Below are 21,110 nucleotides of genomic sequence, written 5' to 3' on the forward strand. Positions count from 1 at the left end.
CATCTGTAAAACGGGAATGCCATTGGATATAACGTTAGCAGCTATTAGCCCTATATCTAGCCTTCCAGAAAATATACTAGACCAAATATAAGGCTTATATTCACGGCGCTATAAAATGAGAACGTATTGATGAATTTTTTTTTCTTTAAGCCATTTTGAAGGGACGGTTTATGGACTCAATTGACAATGAGAATGGACAGATAGCAATACTATAGTACAGTATAGATTTAGCTCTACAAACAGCCCCACGTCTGTTTACATTTCCCGGTCCTCTTGAGATTAATTAGACTCATCCCAGTGGCCGCGATTGTGTTAAGCATTGGGTATAATGTTATTGCAATAAGAACAAGCCCACATTTTTTAACTGTAATTTCTCCCATTTGTCTGGGACATTGAAATATTCCCGACACGTGGCCCGGCCGCGTCTATTCGAATACCAACCTGTTCATGCTTCCGCGTTCGCGTTTTGCGCTCCGATTGGCCACTGATGTTTCTGGTCGCACCAATCGTGTGACGGCAAGTTCTTTCGCCGGTTAAGCTTAGGCACTCTTTCAAAGTTGGTTAAGGTTAGAGTTTGTCTTAGAGCAGGGCGATAGAACGCCAGCCCTGATTCCAAACTCTAACCTTAACCAACTTCGAAAGAGTCGCCAAGCTTAACCAGTGATAAACTAGGCGTTAGGTAGTTTGCTGCTGGTCGAGGCGGAAAAGGGCGCGTCACGCGATTGGGCGCACATGTCACATGACCAGAAACGTCAGTGGCCAATCAGATCGCACCAGAAACGGCAGTGGCCAATCAGATTAGCAAAACGTGAACGCAGAAGCATGAACCGGTTGGTATTCGAATAGACGTGGCCCGGCCACCAAATGTTTCTAGCTGAAAACCAGGTCCACCGTTGACTTACCTCGTCCTTATCTCGACGTCCTCGTGTGTGGAGTGGCACATGGCACTGAACTGGGAGACGAAGAAGTCATAGCGGCGGTGGTAGGATGGCGTGTCTTCCTCAATGTTGGCAAACTTGACGAACTGGGGAGACAAGAAGGAGAAGTAAGTGTGTTAATGAATTACTTTGAGTGGATCATAGACTATCGACATCAGATCACAATATTTATACAACACAACATAGTGTTTATAGTATTGTAATATATCACAATATATTTAATTGTAACCCCTGCATTGTGATATGTATCGTATCGCCAGACACACCAACACACAGCCCAAGTTGTGACAACATATATAAATGGTAAATGGCAATTTGTTCCTCACATTTTACCCATTCACTCACACACAGAGAGCGGAGGCGACCATGCAAGGTGCCAACCTGCTCATCAGGAGCAATTAGGGGTTAAGTGTCTTGCTCAAGGACACTTCGACAAGCTGCCCGGGAATCGAACCCGGGAACCTCCGGATTACCAGACGATTGCTCTACCTCCTGAGCCACTGTCGCCCTAACATATTCATTCAATCTTTATTTCAACTCCAGACGTCAAGCATACAAACATAAATACATAAAAGATCAAATAAATATGAAATAAATTCAAAACATAATAGAGTATGTACAATAAATTAAAACAACTGCAAGTTATAGTGGTATGTTTGGTAATTAAGGGTTTAAACTGACCAAAGGTAGCAAAATATTGAGTTTTAGAGTTTGTTGTACGATGTTCCACATATCAGTAGCACAGAAGCTAAAAGCAGATTTCCCAAGTTCAGTACAAACTCTAGGTGCTTTAAGTATAAGCCAATCATTGGATCTTGTATCATAGAGAAAATTGGGAAAATTATTATGATTGTAAAATTAGCTGTGTGCTTTCTTGTGCAGTGCTCATATTATTCATCCAAGAGGCTGCGACTCATTTTGAGAGTGCTGATATCCGGTTAACCAAAATGTTTTCAATAGAATAATCAAATATTTATATGCCCTCAAATTCCCATCCCTACTATGAGATACAACAATAGTGTTGGGTATCGTTTGACACTTTTCGATACCAGTGCCAAAACCAATACATGGGATTCCATACAGATACCAAAACAATACATTTTACGATACCTTGCTTTGCTAAGTTACAGTCGGGTCCATAAATATTTGGACATCAACACCATTTTCTTAATTTTGGCTCTGTACACCACCAAAATGGATGTGAAATTAAACAATCATGATGTGCTTTAAGTGCAGACATTCAGCTTTTATTTGAGGGTATTTAGGTATGTGTAGGAATTACAACAATTTCTATATGTGCCTCCTCCTTTTTAAGGAATTATTAGTAGTATTATTTAATTCATAAGGAGCAGATAAAAGGTCTAGAGTTCATTCCAAGTGTGGTATTTGCATTTGGAATTTATTGCCGTCAACTCTCAATATGAGGTCAATATGAGCTGTCACTATCAGTGAAGCAAGACATCATTAGGCTGAAAAATCTAAACAAACCCATCAAAGAGATGTGTGTGGCCAAATAAACTGTTTGGTCAATTGACCAATCCTTATTGGCTTGAGGATGAGATTAACTACTAGGTATCGGAATTTGGTACACAGAATCTTTCGATAGTATAGAAGCAATTTGATCAATCCCATGAAAGTATTCAATATTGATATTCAACCTTATATGTTGACCTTCTGCAGCAAGGTCAACAACATTCATCAATAACAACAATACATTGATCACCAGTTTCCCTTGGTATGAGTTCCTTGGGAGTTCCCTTCCCCACCACACACTTGGTTGTATTTGAGCACCATAGATAGATGCCGCAGCTTGCTTCTGTGGCTACCCTGTCAGCGTTCGACAAATGACAAATTGCCTTTGCCATTAAGCGTGCAATGACAAAAAAGCTGGTCCTTCTACTTGGCAATTTTGCTCCATTTTCAATCTAAACCCTCTTGGGGGTAATAGGGGGGGGGGAGGAGAGAGAGAGAGAGAGAGAGAGAGAGAGAGAGAGAGAGAGAGAGAGAGAGAGAGAGAGAGAGAGAGAGAGAGAGAGAGAGAGAGAGAGAGAGAGAGAGAGAGAGAGAGAGAGAGAGAGAGAGAGAGAGAGAGAGAGAGAGAGAGAGAGAGAGAGAAAGAGAGAGAGAGAGAGAGATAGAGAGATAGAGAGAGAGAGAGAGCAAGAGAGAGAGAGAGAGATAGAGAGATAAAGAGAGAGAGAGAGAGAGAGATAGAGAGATAGAGAGAGAGAGAGAGAGAGAAGAAGAGAAAGAGAGAGATACGAAGAGAAAGAGATAGGGGATAAAGAGAAAGAGAAGGGGGAGAGAGAAAGAAAGAGAAAGAGAGGGGGAGAGAGATGGTGTTGGCGTGAAGGTACAGTGTATCGTGTGGCTTGCTTCATTGGAGGGGTGGTGGAGTTCAGGTTCTAATCAGGGGGCTCAGAGGGAGAATGGTCTCACCGGCAGGCTTCAGGGTCGCAGGTGATGAAAGCGTTTGGTGACAGAGAGGGTGGGGGAAAACTGGAGGCGAAAAACCTTGCATTTTCAAAATAGTTAAACTTTTCAGGAATTAAGAAAAAAAAATAGTCAGATTGACACCGGTGTATTCTTATACAGTGGGTTTAGAATGGGTTTCATCAGTCCTCTGGGGCCACGGAACTCGCTCACAACATAGTCTCTCTCTCTGGCCGTGTTCACATCTGAAAGTCCACGGATAGTCTGGACTTTCTGGTGGACCAAATGTGAGAATGATACATTGTTTGATTTTGATTTGCGTTCACACTGCCCTTTTTTGAGCTAACCTAATTTGTAAACAAAGGACAAGCAGTTGCCAAGTCGTTCATCTATTGCAGGGGTCCCCAAAGTTTTCAGGCCGCGACCCCAGAAATAATGGTTTTGATTGATTGATTGGTTGAAAATTGTATTAACAGATTGCAGAATGGGTACAATAGAGTACAGCTCAATACACACACTTGTTAAGGGGATGCAGACCAGAGAAAGACTTTCGTCTTGTTTACATCAGGGTCCGCCATTTTCAATGCATCATGGTGTCAGAGAGCCATGACCCCCCACTATTATAGGAGGTGGTTGAAACATGCAAACATTCACACGCACTAATAAGCATTGGAGGCTTATTAGTGTGCACAATAACTACACAAAATAACACAATAATCAAACAACCATAAAATTAATACGTATAGCGCCGTTTAATTTAGAAGGCTAATGTTCAACTCACCTAAAGAGATGGATGAGCACTATGCTTGGAGGACAACAAGTCCAGTCTGGGTTTAATTTTGGAGACAGCGACTCGGAGACCATCACATTCAGACGTGATCTGTACTTATTTTTTATATGTCAGTGGAGAGAATGTTTTTTCGCATAGGTAGGTAGATCCAAATGGCGGATAGCTGTGCGTATTCCCCCTCAACTGATATCCAGAACTCAGCGAGCGGCTTGGACGGAAATACTGGGGCGAATTCACAAAGAATGGATTGCGTGGTGCTAATTGCACCCTTAACTGAGCGAGTTTAGCATGCGGTATCTGCTCCGTCTTTGCGAGCCATTCAAGTTCCTGATTTGCTCCAGCGCAGTTTGCTCTCGGAGCAGTTTGCACCTGACAGCGCTGTTGGCAGATATCAGGAAGGGGAAAAATAAACCCGAAATGAGGCAGAGACATAACAGTATTTTTCACCATTAGTATTCTGTTTATTTCGTATTGTATTTAGTTTACTTCGTAATGTATAGAGCTTGCTAATTTATATTTTCATGACACATTGCATCCTTTGTTTTTGTATGTCATGTCTATAATTCCTATTACACTTTTTACTTATAATTGTACTATATTCTATTGTGCTATATTTAATTTAGTTTATATCCCATTTCATTTTATTCAACCTCTTTATTTACAGTTGTCCAGCCCTGGCCTATATTTGATTTCATAGTTATATTATATTATTATTGTTCTTAACTTAGTTCATATTTCATTTTACTCCACCTCTTTATTGTATTATCTGTCTGTTAACTCATTGGGCGCCATGCTGTTTCCCCATCTCTACTCAATGGCACCAGCGTTATTGACCATTTTAGCAATGTTTGCGGACCCATCGTGTGTTCTGTATTATAGCAATGGAGACAATAGTATGGCTCATTTGACAGACATTGTTCATAGTCCAACACTGACTAACCAGTTCATGTCCACATACTTTAATTTGTGCGCTATTCCATGCTAAACATTGCCCAAACATCGCCCCTTTCCAAAATAATCCAGTATTTTTTCCTAGATCGCGAGATATGACACGTTATATGCATTATGCCCAAATCGTTCCGGTTGCTCGCCTGAAACTCCAAATACTTCCAAATCAAAAGGTATACCATATACATGTGTCTTTTTACCTCGAAACTGCGATCGTTACCAAAAGCATGTTTTAGGTCCGGTAAAATACGACACTGATCTAGGGCTGGGCGATATGGCCTCTAAATGATATCGCGATATTTTTTGGCCATATCACGATACACTATATATATCGCGATATTTTGACAATTCCTCTAAAGCACTTAAAAATGCTTGATTTACCCCTTCGATGCATACAGTCACGCCAATATGACGATTATAATAAGTCCCTGCAAAATATGTTTCCATTATTAAACCATGAAGATGCTTTAAAAAATTATTAAATGAAAATGTACTAAGAGTAGTCTACTGACACACTAATAAAAAAAAGTATTTACATCTAAGACAATTTATATAAAAACTATTGGGTGCCTAAGACTTATAAGTAATAGGGGGGAGAGAGAGAGAGAGAGAGAGATAGAGAGAGAGAGATAGAGAGAGATAGAGAGAGAGATATAGATAGAGATAGAGAGAGAGAGAGAGAGAGAGAGAGAGAGAGAGAGAGAGAGAGAGAGAGAGAACGCGTTTGCGTTTTGAGCGTATAAGCTGCCGTAGGCGATGATGTCACACTCGGATGTAAACACAGGAAGTTGAACACACAGAGATTGAAACTGGATGCAAGAAACAAATAATCAATAAATATGAAGTTATCTTTAAACCTCTGTTGTCAAGCGTCGTCAATATAACCCACCCCCTTTTCTCACTAATGGAACTAGTGTTGTGGAGTCCGCTTTGAGCTAACGCTAGCAGCTAAGAGCTAACGCTAGTTAGCTTAGCCTATTATGGTTTAACTTAGCAGCTAACGTTAGCCCATTGCATGTCATTGAAGGTCCGCGCTGGTCTGTGTAATGAAATTACAATTGCATGTCATTTAAGGTCCGCGCTGGTCTGTCTATAATGAAATGAGAGGAACGCTCTGCACTAAAGCAAGTCTCATATCAGCCGCGACGTGACAACATATACTCAATGTTCACGATATAGTAATTTACTACATCTCACGTAGAACAAGACGCGATACATCGAGTATACTCGATATATCGCCCAGCCCTACACTGATCGGTACAAAAGCATGTTTTAGGTAAAGAAAATACCAGCAGGTTACCTAAAATAGACCTTACCTCAGTCAGAAGGTACTCCAAAATGAACAAAAATATGTCTGAGGCACCAAATCTCAGACCGATTGTTATGTCCTGATCCACTCTGAGGCGGAAGCAGCCAGAGGTAACTCAGTACTGGAAGACAACCGATATCCCCAGTTCAAAAGGTAGGCGATACTGCCACCTTGCAGGATTCGATCATCATTGCAATTACAATGTAGGCAGCTGTGCCAGGGAGACCCAGGCAGCTCAGAGCGAGTGTTTAGAACGGGGATCAAAGGAAAAATATCAAAGGATCGTTTTTGGCGCTCAAGCGTTGGCGACGAAACACAAGTATACTCGTTTTTGGCGCCCAATGAGTTAAAAACAAATTCTTATTATCGGTGACATGACAGGAACAGAATCAAAATAAAACATCACTCCAATGACGATCCAATGACGACTAATAACACAAGACCTAGCTCCATTTAGTGAGAACAAAAAACAAGAAGGACATTAAAGAGCTCTCATTACAGAGTTAAGCGTTGTTGAGCAGACCAGCCCTTATAAAAAAACAATCAAGGAACCAGTATTTACACCATTCCCTGGGGGAACCAAAAGCAACGCCAACACTATCTGAATCATGGATCCAATTGGATTATACTGTGGAATAATGATCCCCTCCCTGCCTCAAACATATCCCAGTCATTCCAACTCCCCATTCTTATTATTCCCCCCACACCTCTCCAATCTGTCTACCCTCCCCCATTTATACACCTTTGTCTCTCGCCCTTTCAACCCTCTCACCAGACGCTTCCGGCATCAACATGGACGGTCGCATTTTACCCAGCTCCCGTAACCAACGCAACAGATCAACAACAAAAAAGTATTTTGCGCATTTTCTACTTCCCCTCCTGTGGATTATGGACTTGTACCTGAATTCACAACTCAAGCAACAGCTCCAGACAGAAGAGGAGGGTAGCGAAAACGCAAATCAGCAGTCACATTGCGACTTCTACTTGGTAACGGGCATGGAGAGGAAACATCCAGCCTACGGAGCCACGACTATCCACACAGTACTTACTGCGATCCGGAACGAAAGAAATTACCCCCGACAGGCAAGTGTAATAAGAGATCAATGTTTTTATTATATCTGCTCATGTCGGGTGACATACATCAGAACCCTGGTCCCGTAATGACACGGAACCAGAGACTACAGTTAGATCTGCTGACCCAAGAAGCGGCAGCCAGCGTCGCCAGCACAACAGATCAACTGCTACCCACACAGACGGCGGCTAACGACATGATCAACAGCAACATTCCTCCTCTACCACCTCTGCAAAATAAACCACGAGAGGCCACAGCGAGAGGGAAGGAACCGGGGTTCACAACCGAGGCGCCCAGCACGTCGCGGGGACAAAACAGCGAGTCATCGCTCCTCACACCGGCTTCAGCCAGCAGTTGCACCAGCCGACCAGCAAGCGGCGACATACCCTCACGAAGCCCCAGCAGACTTGGAGAGCGGCGCGGATCACCAAGTACCCGACGATTAGCTCGGCTGGCCCCGCCATGCCAGCTAGTCTACCCGGGCCGGGGCCAGGACAAAAGGCACCCCCCCTCCCCCACAACGGAGTACTAACAGACACATCTGTAAACAACCAGCCCCCCCCCCCCCCCCCCCACATCGCGGGCTTTCACACAGAGGAATACAGACTCCAGAAAAGGACAAAGAATCACCCCCTCCCCACTCACGGCACAAACAGCAACAACGCCCCCCCTCCCCCCACCACAGGACAGGACACAAATGAACAGAGTTACGTCCTCCAGTGTGACAACATCGATCAGATTACCAGCAAAAATGGACTTCACATATTCCACATTAATACAAATAGCCTGAGACCTAAACTGGCTGAAATCAAACAGTTGTTTTTAAACGGTAAGGCTAACATATTGTGTTTCACAGAAACAAAATTAGACTCATCTGTACAAGATCCAGAGATTGAAATTGAAAACTACTCAATAGTCAGGAGGGATAGAAACCAGTATGGAGGTGGCGTCTGCGTGTATATACACAAGGATACCAAATACATCAACCGTACTGACCTTAACCATGATGACATTGAAACTGTTTTGATTGATTGATTGATTGATTGAAAAGTTTATTAACAGATTGCAGAATGGGTACAGTACAGTACATCTCAATACACACAATTGTTAAGGGGATGCAGACCAGAGAAAGACTTTCGTCTTGTTTCCACCAGGGTCCCCCATTTTCAATTCATCATAACATATATGACATACATGACATACAGATAGACAGTACTGCTACATCTATACATTTATGACATATCAGATTTGCAAATACAGTACTGTTTGTGATACAAAAGTGTCCAGAAAAGGAGTGTATATACATTTGGCGTAGAGACTGTACATTGGAGGAGGTTGGTGGGGTGGGGTTGGGTGGGTTGGGTGAGGGCTGTACATTGGAGGTGGGGGGGGGGGGGGTTGGGTAGGGGACACACACACATTTTACACTGTACATTGGAATATTGACAAAGCCTTACTTGGTCATTTACTGTACAACTAGGTTAGGACATTTGTAGGGGCCAGTTTCGAATTGCAGTCTCACGTAGGTGTTTTTTGAGAGTGTTTTTGAAGGTGGGTAGTGATTCACATTCCTTTACAGCTTTAGGCAGGGCGTTCCACATTGATGTGGCATAATTGCGAAACGTGTTTAGTCCCTTGTTTGAGCCGAATCTGGGTTTTACATGATTTGTGGAGCTCCCTCTGGTGTTGTGATCGTGGTATTCACTGACCTTTGGGAAGTATTTTGACATGTACATGGGTACCTTGGTCGCGTAGTGTATCTTGTAGACCAGGCCCATTGCAAGTTGCTGTACTCTGTCGTCTACTCTAAGCCATCCTAGGTTGTCAAAGTGGGCAGGGGTGAGGTGGGTTCTAGGAGTCAGGTCAAGTAGTAGTCTGACTAGCTTGTTTTGAGATGTTTGTAATTTGTTTTTTAGTGCCTTTGAGGTGTTTTGGTACCATGAGGTGCAAGCATAGTCGTAGTACCCTTGAATGAGTGCTCCTGCTAGAGTCTTCAGGGTATTCTTGTTTACCAGAGAGGAGATCCGGTACAAGAATCGCGTTCGTTGGTTGACTTTTTTTATTACATTGGATGCCATTTTGTCACAGGAAAGATTAGCCTCTAGGATGGAACCCAGGTAGGTAATTTCATCTTTCCTTGTGATAATATTGTCACCCACTGTAACCGAGAAGCCGTCGGTCTTGCTGAGTTTGTTATTTGAACCGAAGAGAATGGACTCTGTTTTGCCCATGTGTAATGATAGTTTGTTGTCGGCGAGCCATATGCAGATTTTGCCTAGTTCCGAGCTGAGGGCTTTTTCAACCTGTAACTTGTTCTTGTCAGAGACCAGCAGGGCTGAGTCGTCCGCAAACAGGAACAAGTTGCAGTCACAAGCTGACGACATGTCATTTGCATAAATTAGGAATAGTAGCGGTCCTAGTATGCTTCCTTGTGGAACACCACAGCTCACTGTGAGGGGGGGGGATAGGGTACCGTTTACTTCCACCATCTGTTCCCTCCCCTCCAGGTAGGATTGTATCCAGCTCACTGATAAACTATCAAAACCAATTGCTTTTAGCTTGTCAATCAGAATGGTGTGATTGACAGTGTCGAAGGCCTTTTGTAGGTCCAGCATGACCATGCCGCAGTATTTGCCCGCGTCCACCTCTTGTTTGATGTGGTCGTTCAAGTAGAGAAGGCATGTGTCAGTGGAGTGGGATGTTCTGAAGCCAGATTGGAATTCGTAGATTAGATTTTTTTCGCGAGGTACTTTTCGATCTGTTCGTATACTATTTTTTCCATGACTTTCGAGATGGATGTAAGGATAGAAACAGGGCGGTAGTTACCCGGGTCTAATTTGCTGCCCTTTTTGTGCAGGGGTGTTACTCTCGCAATTTTGAAGTCCTTGGGGACGTGTCCCTGTTTTATGGAGAGGTTTATTATGTGTGTGATGACTGGGGTGATGGCTGCTGCTGAGTCTCTGAGGAATTTGGAGGGGATGTTGTCATGGCCAGTGGCCTTGTTTGGTTGGAGGGCGCTCAGTTTTTTGAGTACCTCATCTGTAGTTACTATTTCCAGTTTGAAGTCGTCTTTGTGGACGCCTAGGTTCATGTAGTATGCTACTATGTGTTCTACCCCATACTGCCCTGAGTGGGAGGGTAGTTTGTTTACCAGTGTTGTGGCTATGTTTGTGAAGAAAGTGTTTAAGTAATTGGCTACATCCAGCTTGTCTGTGATGAGCGTGTTGTCCGTCTTTATGTTTATGTTTGAGAACCTGGTTTTGAGTTTTTTACTGCAGCCTAGTTGATTGTTGAGTAATTTCCAAAGTTCACGTGGTTTATTTTTGTTTTCCTCGGTTTTGTCATTGATGAAATTTTTTTTAGCAGTTTTGATCATGGAGTTTACGTCATTTCTTAGTCTGTTTCTTTCTAGTTTGAGTTCAGTCACGTGGTCTTGGAGTTCACTGCTCGTGCTTTTGGTAAGCTTTGACTGACTTTTACGAAACTCAGAGCATTTTTTGTCTCTGGCTTTCATAGCGGTCAGTATTTCAGTGTGCATCCATGGCTCAGCGCGATTTTTTACCCTGGTGGTTCTTAGGGGGGCCATTTTGTTTAGTATTGATGAAAATTTGGTTTTGAAGCCAAGCCAAGTTTCTTCAACCAGTGTACCATTGAGTTCATCTGACCAGTCCAGACTCTCCAGTTCAAGGTTAAAGGCCTCGCTAGAGTAGGTTTTGAGGTCTCTAGATGTGACTGTTTTGTGACAGCCAGCCTTTAGTTTTAGCTTTTTGCGGGTACAGAATATCATGTAATGATCACTTAACCCGCATGCTATAACCCCTTTACTGGAGATCTTGGACTTGTCAGAGGTCAGTATGAGGTCAATGGTAGTCTGAGTTGATTCACATATCCTTGTGGGTTGGGTGATTAGTTGGCTGAGGCCGTGCAGATCACAAAACCTATTGAAGGATTTGAAGACGGGTGCATTTTTTTGTTGCATATCCGTGTTCCAATCCCCAATAAGAATTTTTTCCGCATCCTCAGCTCCAGCTAAGCACACATCCAAAGTATCATAAAAGCCAGTTTGATCTGGCGGTCTGTATATTGTGCCGACTAGAACAGATTTTGCCCTTTCAAATAAAATTTCCACCCATACGGTTTCAATTGCCTCATGATGAAGGTCAGTACGGGTAATGAATTTGGTGTCCTTATGTATGTACATACAAACACCACCTCCATACTGGTTTCTGTCATTACGGACTATAGTATAGTTCTCTATTTCTATTTCAGGGTCTGTTACAGATGGATCAAGTTTAGTTTCAGTAAAGCAAATTATGTCTACCTTACCGCTCATAAACAGGTTTCTTAATTCGTCCAGCTTATGCTTAATGCTGTTTACATTAAGGTGAAAGATGTGTAGTCCGTTTTTATTAGCTGTGTTATTGATGTCTTCGAGTTCCAGGTAATGGTCTTCTGGTGCTGCTGTGGGGGAGGGAGGGGGGGGGCTTTGTTGTTGTCTCCGTGAGGACTGTGTGTTGGTGTGTGGGGAGGGGGAGTCCTTTGTCCTTTCTTTTCTGGCGGCAACCTTTTGTTCTCCTGGGCTGGTAAACATAGCCAGCCTGGCTAGGTTGGCTAGTTTATCAGGCGATTTGTCCGTGGGGTTGCCGGTTGGGGGGGCTTTGTTGACGTGGGTGGGAAGGGGGGAGGGGGGGGGAGGGACCCGCGCCGTGCTGGTACAACAAAGGACTCGGTCCAGAGTCCTTTGTTCCTGGATGTTTTCGCCGTTAGCTCCGCTGGCTAGCCGGCTATCGGGCGTCGTGATGTTTAAATCCTGCGTCGGGATGGTCGTCATTTGGGAAGAGTTGCCGTCCGCGCAGTGGATATAGCCACAGGTTGAGTTGTTGATATTGGTCGCGATGGTAACCTCCCTCGCTTCTTGCGCTGCCAGACCAAGTCTTCTCGCCTGTGTTCTGGTCAAGACCGGGCCTGGGTTTAGATGAATGTCTCCCGAGAGTAGCAGGATAAGGGACAAAAAGGTCTTTCGGTCCATTCTGCCATTCGGGGGTCTGTTCTTTCTTTCAGGATTGGCCGTTAATGTTGCGTGAACGGTCGCTGTCCCCACGGCCAGGTGCTTATGTTCCGTGCCGTTTTGGAAATAAAAGTCGCTGTGTACCTCCTTTTCTATTTTTGCTCTTCTCTCCTCTTCTGTCTGGTTATGCTTCATCGTTGAGTAGAGGTACGAATCCGTTTGGATTGAAATCTTATTAGACAGGGCGAAACCAGTACTAGTAGGCACAATATATAGACCGCCAGAACAGAGTGGCTTTTATGACACACTTGATGGGTGTTTAGCTGGGGTGGAGGGGGTAGAAAAAATTCTTATTGGGGACTGGAACACGGATATGCTGCGTAAAGCAGCACCCGTCTTCAAGGCCTTCAGTAGATTTTCTGATCTGCACGGTTTCAGCCAGCTAATCACCCAACCCACAAGAGTATGTGATTCGACACAAACCACCATTGACCTCATTTTGACCTCTGACAAGTCCATGATCTCCAATAAAGGGGTGATAGCATGCGGGTTAAGTGATCATTATATGATTTTCTGTACCCGCAAAAAGCTAAAACAGAAGGCCAGCTGTCACAAAACAGTCACATCTAGAGACCTCAAAACTTACTCTAGAGAGGCCTTTAACCTAGAACTGGGGAGCTTGGACTGGTCAGATGAACTCAGTGGTACACAGGTTGAAGAAACATGGCTTGGATTCAAAACCAAATTCACAGCAATACTCAACAACATGGCACCCATAAGAACCACCAGGGTTAAAAATCGCGCTGAGCCATGGATGCACACTGAAATACTGGCCGCTATGAAAACCAGAGACAAAAAATGCTCTGAACTTCATAAAAGTCAGACAAAGCTTTCCAAAAGCTCAAACAGTGAACTCCAAGCCCACGTGGTTGAACTAAAAATTCAAAGAAACAGACTAAGAAATGACGTAAACACCATGATCAGAACCGCAAAAAGAAATTTCATCAACGACAAAACTGAGGAAAACAAAAACAAACCCCGCAAACTTTGGAAATTACTCAATAATCAACTAGGCTGCAGTAAAAAACTTAAAACCAGATTCTCAAACATAAACATAAAGACGGACAACACGCTCATCACAGACAAGCGGGAGTGGCTGGCTCTGCGCTGACATGGTTGTCATCATACCTCAATGACCGCTCCTACCAAGTGTCATGGAGAGGGACCCTGTCGGCCACCCGCCCCCTGCGGACGGGTGTCCCCCAGGGCTCGGTTTTAGGACCCCTTCTCTTCTCCCTCTACACTAAATCACTGGGTAACATTATCACGTCTCATGGCTTCTCCTACCACTGTTATGCCGACGATACTCAACTCTTCCTCTCCTTCCCTCCCTCAGATATCCACGTCTCTGAGCGGATCTCGGCCTGTCTGTCCGACATCTCCGCCTGGATGACGACCAACCACCTCAAACTGAACCTAAGCAAAACAGAATTGCTCCACCTGCCGGCCAAATCCTCCCCCCTGACCGACCTTTCCATCACAGTCGAGAATGCAGCTGTGACCGCGTCCCCGACCGCCAAGAACCTTGGTGTTGTCCTCGACGACAAGTTGAACTTCTCTGCTCACATCGCAGCGACAACCAGAACCTGGCGATTCCTCCTGAGCAACGTCAGAAGGATACGCCCCTTCCTGACAAAAGAAGCCACCCAACTCCTCGTCCAATCAACAGTCATCTCCCGCCTCGACTACTGCAACGCACTGCTCGCTGGCCTCCCGGCCACTGCCACTAAGCCTCTTCAACTCATTCAGAACGCAGCGGCCCGCCTGATCTCAAACCTACCGAAGTCGGCCCATGTCACCCCACTTCTTAGGGACCTGCACTGGCTCCCCATTGCTGCACGAATCCGCTTCAAGGCCCTCGACCTAGCATACCGTGCGGCAAAGGGAACTGCTCCCGCCTACCTCCGGTCAATGGTCTCTAACTACACACCCTCAAGACCCCTACGCTCTGCATCTTCTGGCCGCCTCAGACCTACTCCTATCCAAGCTCCGGGAGGGTCATCAAAGAGAAGTCGCCTATTCTCAGTCCTTGCCCCACAATGGTGGAATGAACTACCCACCCCAGTTAGGACAGCCGAAACACGTCCAATCTTTCGCCGTCGACTAAAGACGCACTTCTTCAACCATTATCTGAATTAAAAAAAAAAAAAAAAAAATCTAACCCTAACTAACCATACTGTCATGCACTTGTCCTAATAAACTAACCTACACTGTAGCACTCAACACTTTGATGAACATTGTTACTCAGCTGATAGAGTTGTGCTCTTCCTGATGGCTTGTCGTACAGAACTTGTAAGTCGCTTTGGATAAAAGCGTCAGCTAAATGACTAAATGTAAATGTAAATGTAAGCTGGATGTAGCCAATTACTTAAAGGATAACTCCACTTTTTTTTTAAATTAGCTTATTTAACATCTTCCCTGGAGTTAGACAAGAAGATGCATACCTTTTTTGTCTCTGTGCGTGCATTTTAGCTTTGGGAATAGACGCTCCGTTAGCATAGCTTAGCTTCATCACTGGAAGTGGGGGAGGACAGTAGCCTTACAGTGTATTGCAAGGTCTGACATTGACCAAACTTGATATGCATGACCTTGGTGGGCTCTAGGTCAACTCCTGAAAAGGGGGTCAATGTCAGACTTTGCAATCAAAAGTTAGGGGGCTAATAACCCTTGCCATAATTTCAGTGCGCCCCTAACTTTTGATTGCAAGGTCTGACATTGACCCCCTTTTCAGGAGTTGACCTAGAGCCCACCAAGGTCATGCATATCAAGTTTGGTCAATGTCAGACCTTGCAATACACTGTAAGGCACTGTAAGGCTACTGTCCTCCCCCACTTCCAGTGATGAAGCTAAGCTATGCTAACGGAGCGTCTATTCCCAAAGCTAAAATGCACGCACAGAGACAAAAAAGGTATGCATCTTCTTGTCTAACTCCAGGGAAGATGTTAAATAAGCTAATTTAAAAAAAAAAGTGGAGTTATCCTTTAAACATCTTCTTCACAAACATAGCCACAACACTGGTAAACAAACTACCCTCCCACTCAGGGCATTATGGGGTAGAACACATAGTAGAATACTACAAAAACCTAGGGGTCCACAAAGATGACTTCAAACTTGAAATGGTAACAACTGATGAGGTAGTCAAAAAATTGAGCGCCCTCCAACCTAACAAGGCCACTGGCCATGACAACATCCCCTCCAAATTCCTCAGAGATGCAGCAGCCGCCATCACCCCAGTCATCACACACATAATAAACCTCTCTATAAAACAGGGACACGTCCCCAAGGACTTCAAAATTGCGAGAGTGACCCCTCTGCACAAAAAGGGCAGCAAATTAGACCCAGGCAACTACCGCCCTGTTTCTATTCTTACCTCCATCTCGAAAGTCATGGAGAAAATAGACTACGAACAGGTCGAAAAGTACCTGGCGGAAAAAAATCTAATCTACGAATTCCAATCTGGCTTCAGAACGTCCCACTCCACTGACACATGCCTCCTCTATTTGAACGACCACATCAAACAAGAGGTGGACGTGGGCAAATACTGCGGCATGGTCATGCTGGACCTACAAAAGGCCTTCGACACTGTCAATCACTCCATTCTGATGGACAAGCTAAAAGCAATTGGTTTTGATAGCTTATCAGTGAGCTGGATGCAATCCTACCTGGAGGGGAGAGAACAGATGGTAGAGGTAAACGGTACTCTATCCCCCCCCTCACAGTGAGCTGTGGTGTTCCACAAGGAAGCATACTAGGACCGCTACTCTTCCTAATTTATGCAAATGACATGTCGTCAGCCTGTGACTGCAACCTGTTCCTGTTTGCGGACGACTCAGCCCTGCTGGTCTCTGACAAGAACAAGTTGCAGGTTGAAAAAACCATCAGCACAGAACTAGGCAAAATCTGCATATGGCTTGCTGATAACAAACTATCATTACACATTACAAAACAGAGTCCATTATCTTCGGTTCAAATAACAAACTCAGCAAGACCGACGGCTTCTCAGTTACAGTGGGTGACAATATTGTCACAAGGAAAGACGAAATTACCTACCTGGGTTCCATCCTAGAGGCAAATCTTTCCTGTGACAAAATGGCATCCAATGTAATAAAAAAAGTCAACCAACGAACTAGATTCTTGTACCGGATCTCCTCTCTGGTAAACAAGAATACCCTGAAGACTCTGGCAGGAGCACTCATTCAAGGGTACAACGACTATGCGTGCACCTCATGGTACCAAAGCACCTCAAAGGCGCTTAAAACAAAATTACAAACATCACAAAACAAACTGGTCAGACTACTACTTGACCTGAACCCCAGAACCCACCTCACCCCTGCCCACTTTGACAGCCTAGGATGGCTTAGAGTAGACGACAGAGTACAGCAACTTGCTATGGGCCTGGTCTACAAGATACACTATACGACCGGGGTACCCATGTACATGTCAAAATACTTGCCAAAGGTCAGTGAATACCACAACCACTACACCAGAGGAAGCTCAACAAATCATGTAAAACCCAGATTCGGCTCAAACAAGGGACTAAACACGTTTCGCAATTATGCCACAACAATGTGGAACGCCCTACCCAAAGCTGTAAAGGAATGTGAATCACTACCCACATTCAAAACCGCTCTTAAAGAGCACCTACGGGAGGCTGCAATTCGAAACTGGCCACTGTAAATGCCCAAAACCCCCACCACCTCCTAATAGACAGTCTCCTCCCCACCGCATGTATATATTCCCTCCCCGCCGTATGTATATTTCTCTCCCACCCACCCACCCCCTCCTAGTGTACAGTCCCCTCCCCATCATATGTATATACTCTGTCAGGATCTAGGGGTAACAGTACTGTATATTTGAATACCGTTTGTGTCACAAATGTATCAGTACTAAATACCTATATGTCCCTATGCCATAAATGTCATGTATGTTGTGTATGTCATAAATGTCTATATGAATTGAAAATGGGGGACCCTGATGGAAACAAGACAAACGTCTTTCTCAGGTCTGCATCCCCTTAACAATTGTATGTATTGAGCCGTACTGTATTGTACCCATTCTGCAATCTGTTAAATAAAGTTTTCATTCATTCATTCATTCATTCTCTCCAGCCCTCCCCAACGAGTAGGGTATATCTGCAGAGCCGCAAGCCCAACGTCTGGGCGGGGCTTCGTGGCTTGTACTCGGTTTGAGGCGGGACTTCGGGGCTTGTACTCGGTTTGACTGTGCGTGGTTGGGGTGTCGTGGCTCGTACCTTGTTTTGTTTCCTGTAAAACCCGGAAGTAGTCAGTTTGTGCTGTTTATTTTTAACCCTAACCCTAACCTTAACCCTAACCCTAACCCTAACCATAACCTTAACCTTAACCCTAACCCTAACCCTAACCTGCAACACGGAACACAGAAATGCAAATGTTGTCGAGTCCTCACTGCTTGTAAAAATAAACAGCACAAACTGACTACTGCACAGTCAAACCGAGTACAAGCCCGAATGCACAGTCAACCCGAGTACAACCCCCGAAGCCCCGCCTCAAACCGAGTACAAGCCACGAAGCCCCGCCCAGACGTTGGGCTTGCGGCTCTGCAGATATCCCCTATTGTCCCCAACCCAAGTCTATTACCCTCCTCCTTCTAACGCACCCCTCCCCTCTCCTGGCTCCCCCTCCAACCAAATACCTGGCCCTCCAACCCATAGATATATATAAAGACTAGATGACTCACCCGCGCTGCTGGCCAAGGGAGACCGTCGTTGCCACAAGCCATATTGCTACAGGGTAGCACGCCCAATCATAATATGAATGTCTATAGTGCACATACTATTGAAATAACCATAGCTTGCAAAATGTTCAACCGTTTGGTTTGTTAAAAACGTCAGAGATGTAGTTATCATACTGCATACCGGTACTTATAATGGACTTTCATAAAAAAAAGATAAAAATTCTTCCAAGCAAGAATCATAGCCACGTTAATAATGTTTGTAATAAACCAAACCGTTTGTAAATCCATCAAGATTACAGAGTTAAGAGTATTTTTGTTTGTGCAGATCACTCACCTTAAAGCAGTAGTTAACTGTAGCAAGATGACCGCCGGTGAACTACGCAGGAGACTCCGCATTGCGCCATCTAGACTTTATATATATCTATGCTCCAACCCATACCTGGCCCATCCTACCCACAATCCCTTTCGCTCTACTATAAAGACCTAAGGTCAATGTCAACTTTATTTATATAGCACATTTAAAACCAACCGAAGTTGTACCAAAGTGCTTCACAATATAACAGAGAAAATACTAAAAATACAATATAAAAACTGAGAAATACAAAAAGATTATATATACAAAATACAGTATATACACAATCAGAAGCTGCAATACATTAAAACAATATAAAAGACTAAGAAATAAAAAAACAAAAACAAATACAGTATACACAATCAGAAGCTGCAATACATTAAAAACAATCACGACACGACCAGGGATATATGGCTTACTAAGCCTCAAAACGCCAAAGAGAATAAATAAGTCTTTAGCTGAGCCTTAAAATTCTCTAGGGTCTGAGCAGACCTAATTTGTAATTTAAGACTGTTCCACAATTTAGGGGCAGCCACTGCAAAGGCTCGGCCACCTTTTGTTTTTTGCCTAGACCTTGGGACATCTAAAAGTAATTTATTTGATGACCTCAGTGCTCTAACTGGGGTGCAAGCATGGAGAAGTTCAGCTAGGTACTGAGGGGCCAGACCATTTAAGGCTTTAAAAACAAACAACGCAATTTTTAAATCAATCCTGAAACGAACAGGGAGCCAGTGCAGGGAAGCTAGCACTGGTCTGATGTGTTCACGCCTCTTAGTGCCAGTCAAGAGGCGTGCAGCAGCGTTCTGCACTAGCTGCAGGCGTCGTAAGGAGAGCTGGTCGAGACCCACATATAGAGCATTACAGTAGTCCAGCCTTGACGATATGAACGCATGGATGACCCTCTCCAGGTCATTGGGAGATAGGTAGGGCTTTACCTTTGCCAGGAGCCTTAGTTGAAAGAAAGAGCCTTTAACCACAGACCCAATCTGTATATTAAATTTCAGATCCCTGTCAAAAGTGACACCAAGGCTTTTTATTAGGGATGCTCGATATTGGCTTTTTTATCGATACCGATATACCGATATTGTCCAACTCTTAATTTCCGATACCGATATCAACCGATACCGATATATGCAGGGTTCCCCCCCCCCCAAAAAAACGGAATAATTTCAGGTAATTAACATTACACATCTCTTGTTGTGGAATTAACACAACATTATGCACAGAAAATATATATATATTTTTTTTTAAAACAGATAGATATTTTCCGATATCACATTTGAATGCCAATATCGGCCGATAATATCGGACATCCCTACTTTTTATAGAATTTAGTTTTTTGGCATCGAGGGGCCCTAAAATACCAGCCGAGTTTCCCAAGCGCCCCAGATGCCCAAACACAATTACCTCTGTCTTGCCGTCATTAAGATTTAGGAAATTTAGATCCATCCAAATCTTAATGTCGGCAAGAGCGGCGAGCAGAGGTTCAAGACAGTTATTGCTTTCTACTTTTGGAGGAAGGTAAATTTGGACATTGTCCAAGTAGCAGTGAAAAGAGACATTATGTTTGCGTAGAATAGAACCTAAGGGCAGCATGTATAAGGAAAATAACAAGGGACCCAGGATAGAACCTTGGGGAACACCACAGGAAAGAGGGGCCACATTTGAGGAGAATTCACCCAGATGGACAGAGAAAGTCCTATCAGTCAGGTACTACTGAATTAACATAAGGGCAGCACCTCTTATGCCAACACACTGTTCTAGGCGGGATAAAGGGTCTTATGATCCACCGTATCAAAGGCAGCGGCCAAATCCAGTGTTACCATAATGGCATCACACCCAGAGTCCACAGTTAAAATAAGGTCATTGAACATTTTTAAAAGAGCAGTCTCAGTACTATGACAAGGTCTAAAACCCGACTGAAACTTCTCGTAGATGTCGTTTGTCTCTAAAAAAGATTGCAGCTGGATGGAGATTACTTTCTCTAGCACTTTGGACAGAAAGGGCAGTTTCGAGATGGGCCTAAAATTTGAGAGAACAGAAGGGTCCAAGTTTGTTTTTTTGATTAGTGGCTGCACTATAGCGTGTTTAAAATAAGTTGTAAAAATTCCTGAACTAAAACAAGCATGCACCAAAACAAGAATAAAAGACCCAACTGACTCAAAATCAAAGACCTCTTTTAAAAGGCGAGAGGGAACACTGTCAGAGAGGCAGTTTGTGGGCCGCAACTCACAAACAACATCAGACAGTGAGGACAAGGATATGGGTTTAAACTCCTCAAAAGCAGCTGGACACACAGGTGGAACCGAGGGGTCGGGGGCAGCAAGAGGGGGTGCAAGTGGAGTTAAAAAGTGCAACAAGCTCCTCTACATTTAGGGCATTATACCCATCCACACTAGAAAGCACAAAGTCATTCAAAGCTGTGTGGAAATTCAGCGCAGTGTCTGTGTTTATAGCACGATAACGGTGTGCAGGAGGACGAATAGCA

At 44.0% G+C, this 21,110-nt stretch overlaps 1 protein-coding gene across 1 annotated transcript in view; it reads right to left on the reverse strand.

Moving 5' to 3' along the window:
• The window catches only part of efr3a (EFR3 homolog A), a 463,079-nt gene that overhangs the window by 281,981 nt on the left and 159,988 nt on the right, over positions 1 to 21,110 (reverse strand). The window contains exon 5 of the mRNA XM_084327782.1: positions 903 to 1,024. Coding sequence (XP_084183908.1) covers positions 903 to 1,024 — 122 coding nt within the window. The remainder of the gene's footprint in view (positions 1 to 902; positions 1,025 to 21,110) is intronic.

This window comes from Notolepis coatsorum, assembly GCF_963971535.1.
Source record: "Notolepis coatsorum genome assembly, chromosome: 13".
In the NCBI taxonomy this organism is placed as follows: domain Eukaryota; kingdom Metazoa; phylum Chordata; class Actinopteri; order Aulopiformes; family Paralepididae; genus Notolepis; species Notolepis coatsorum.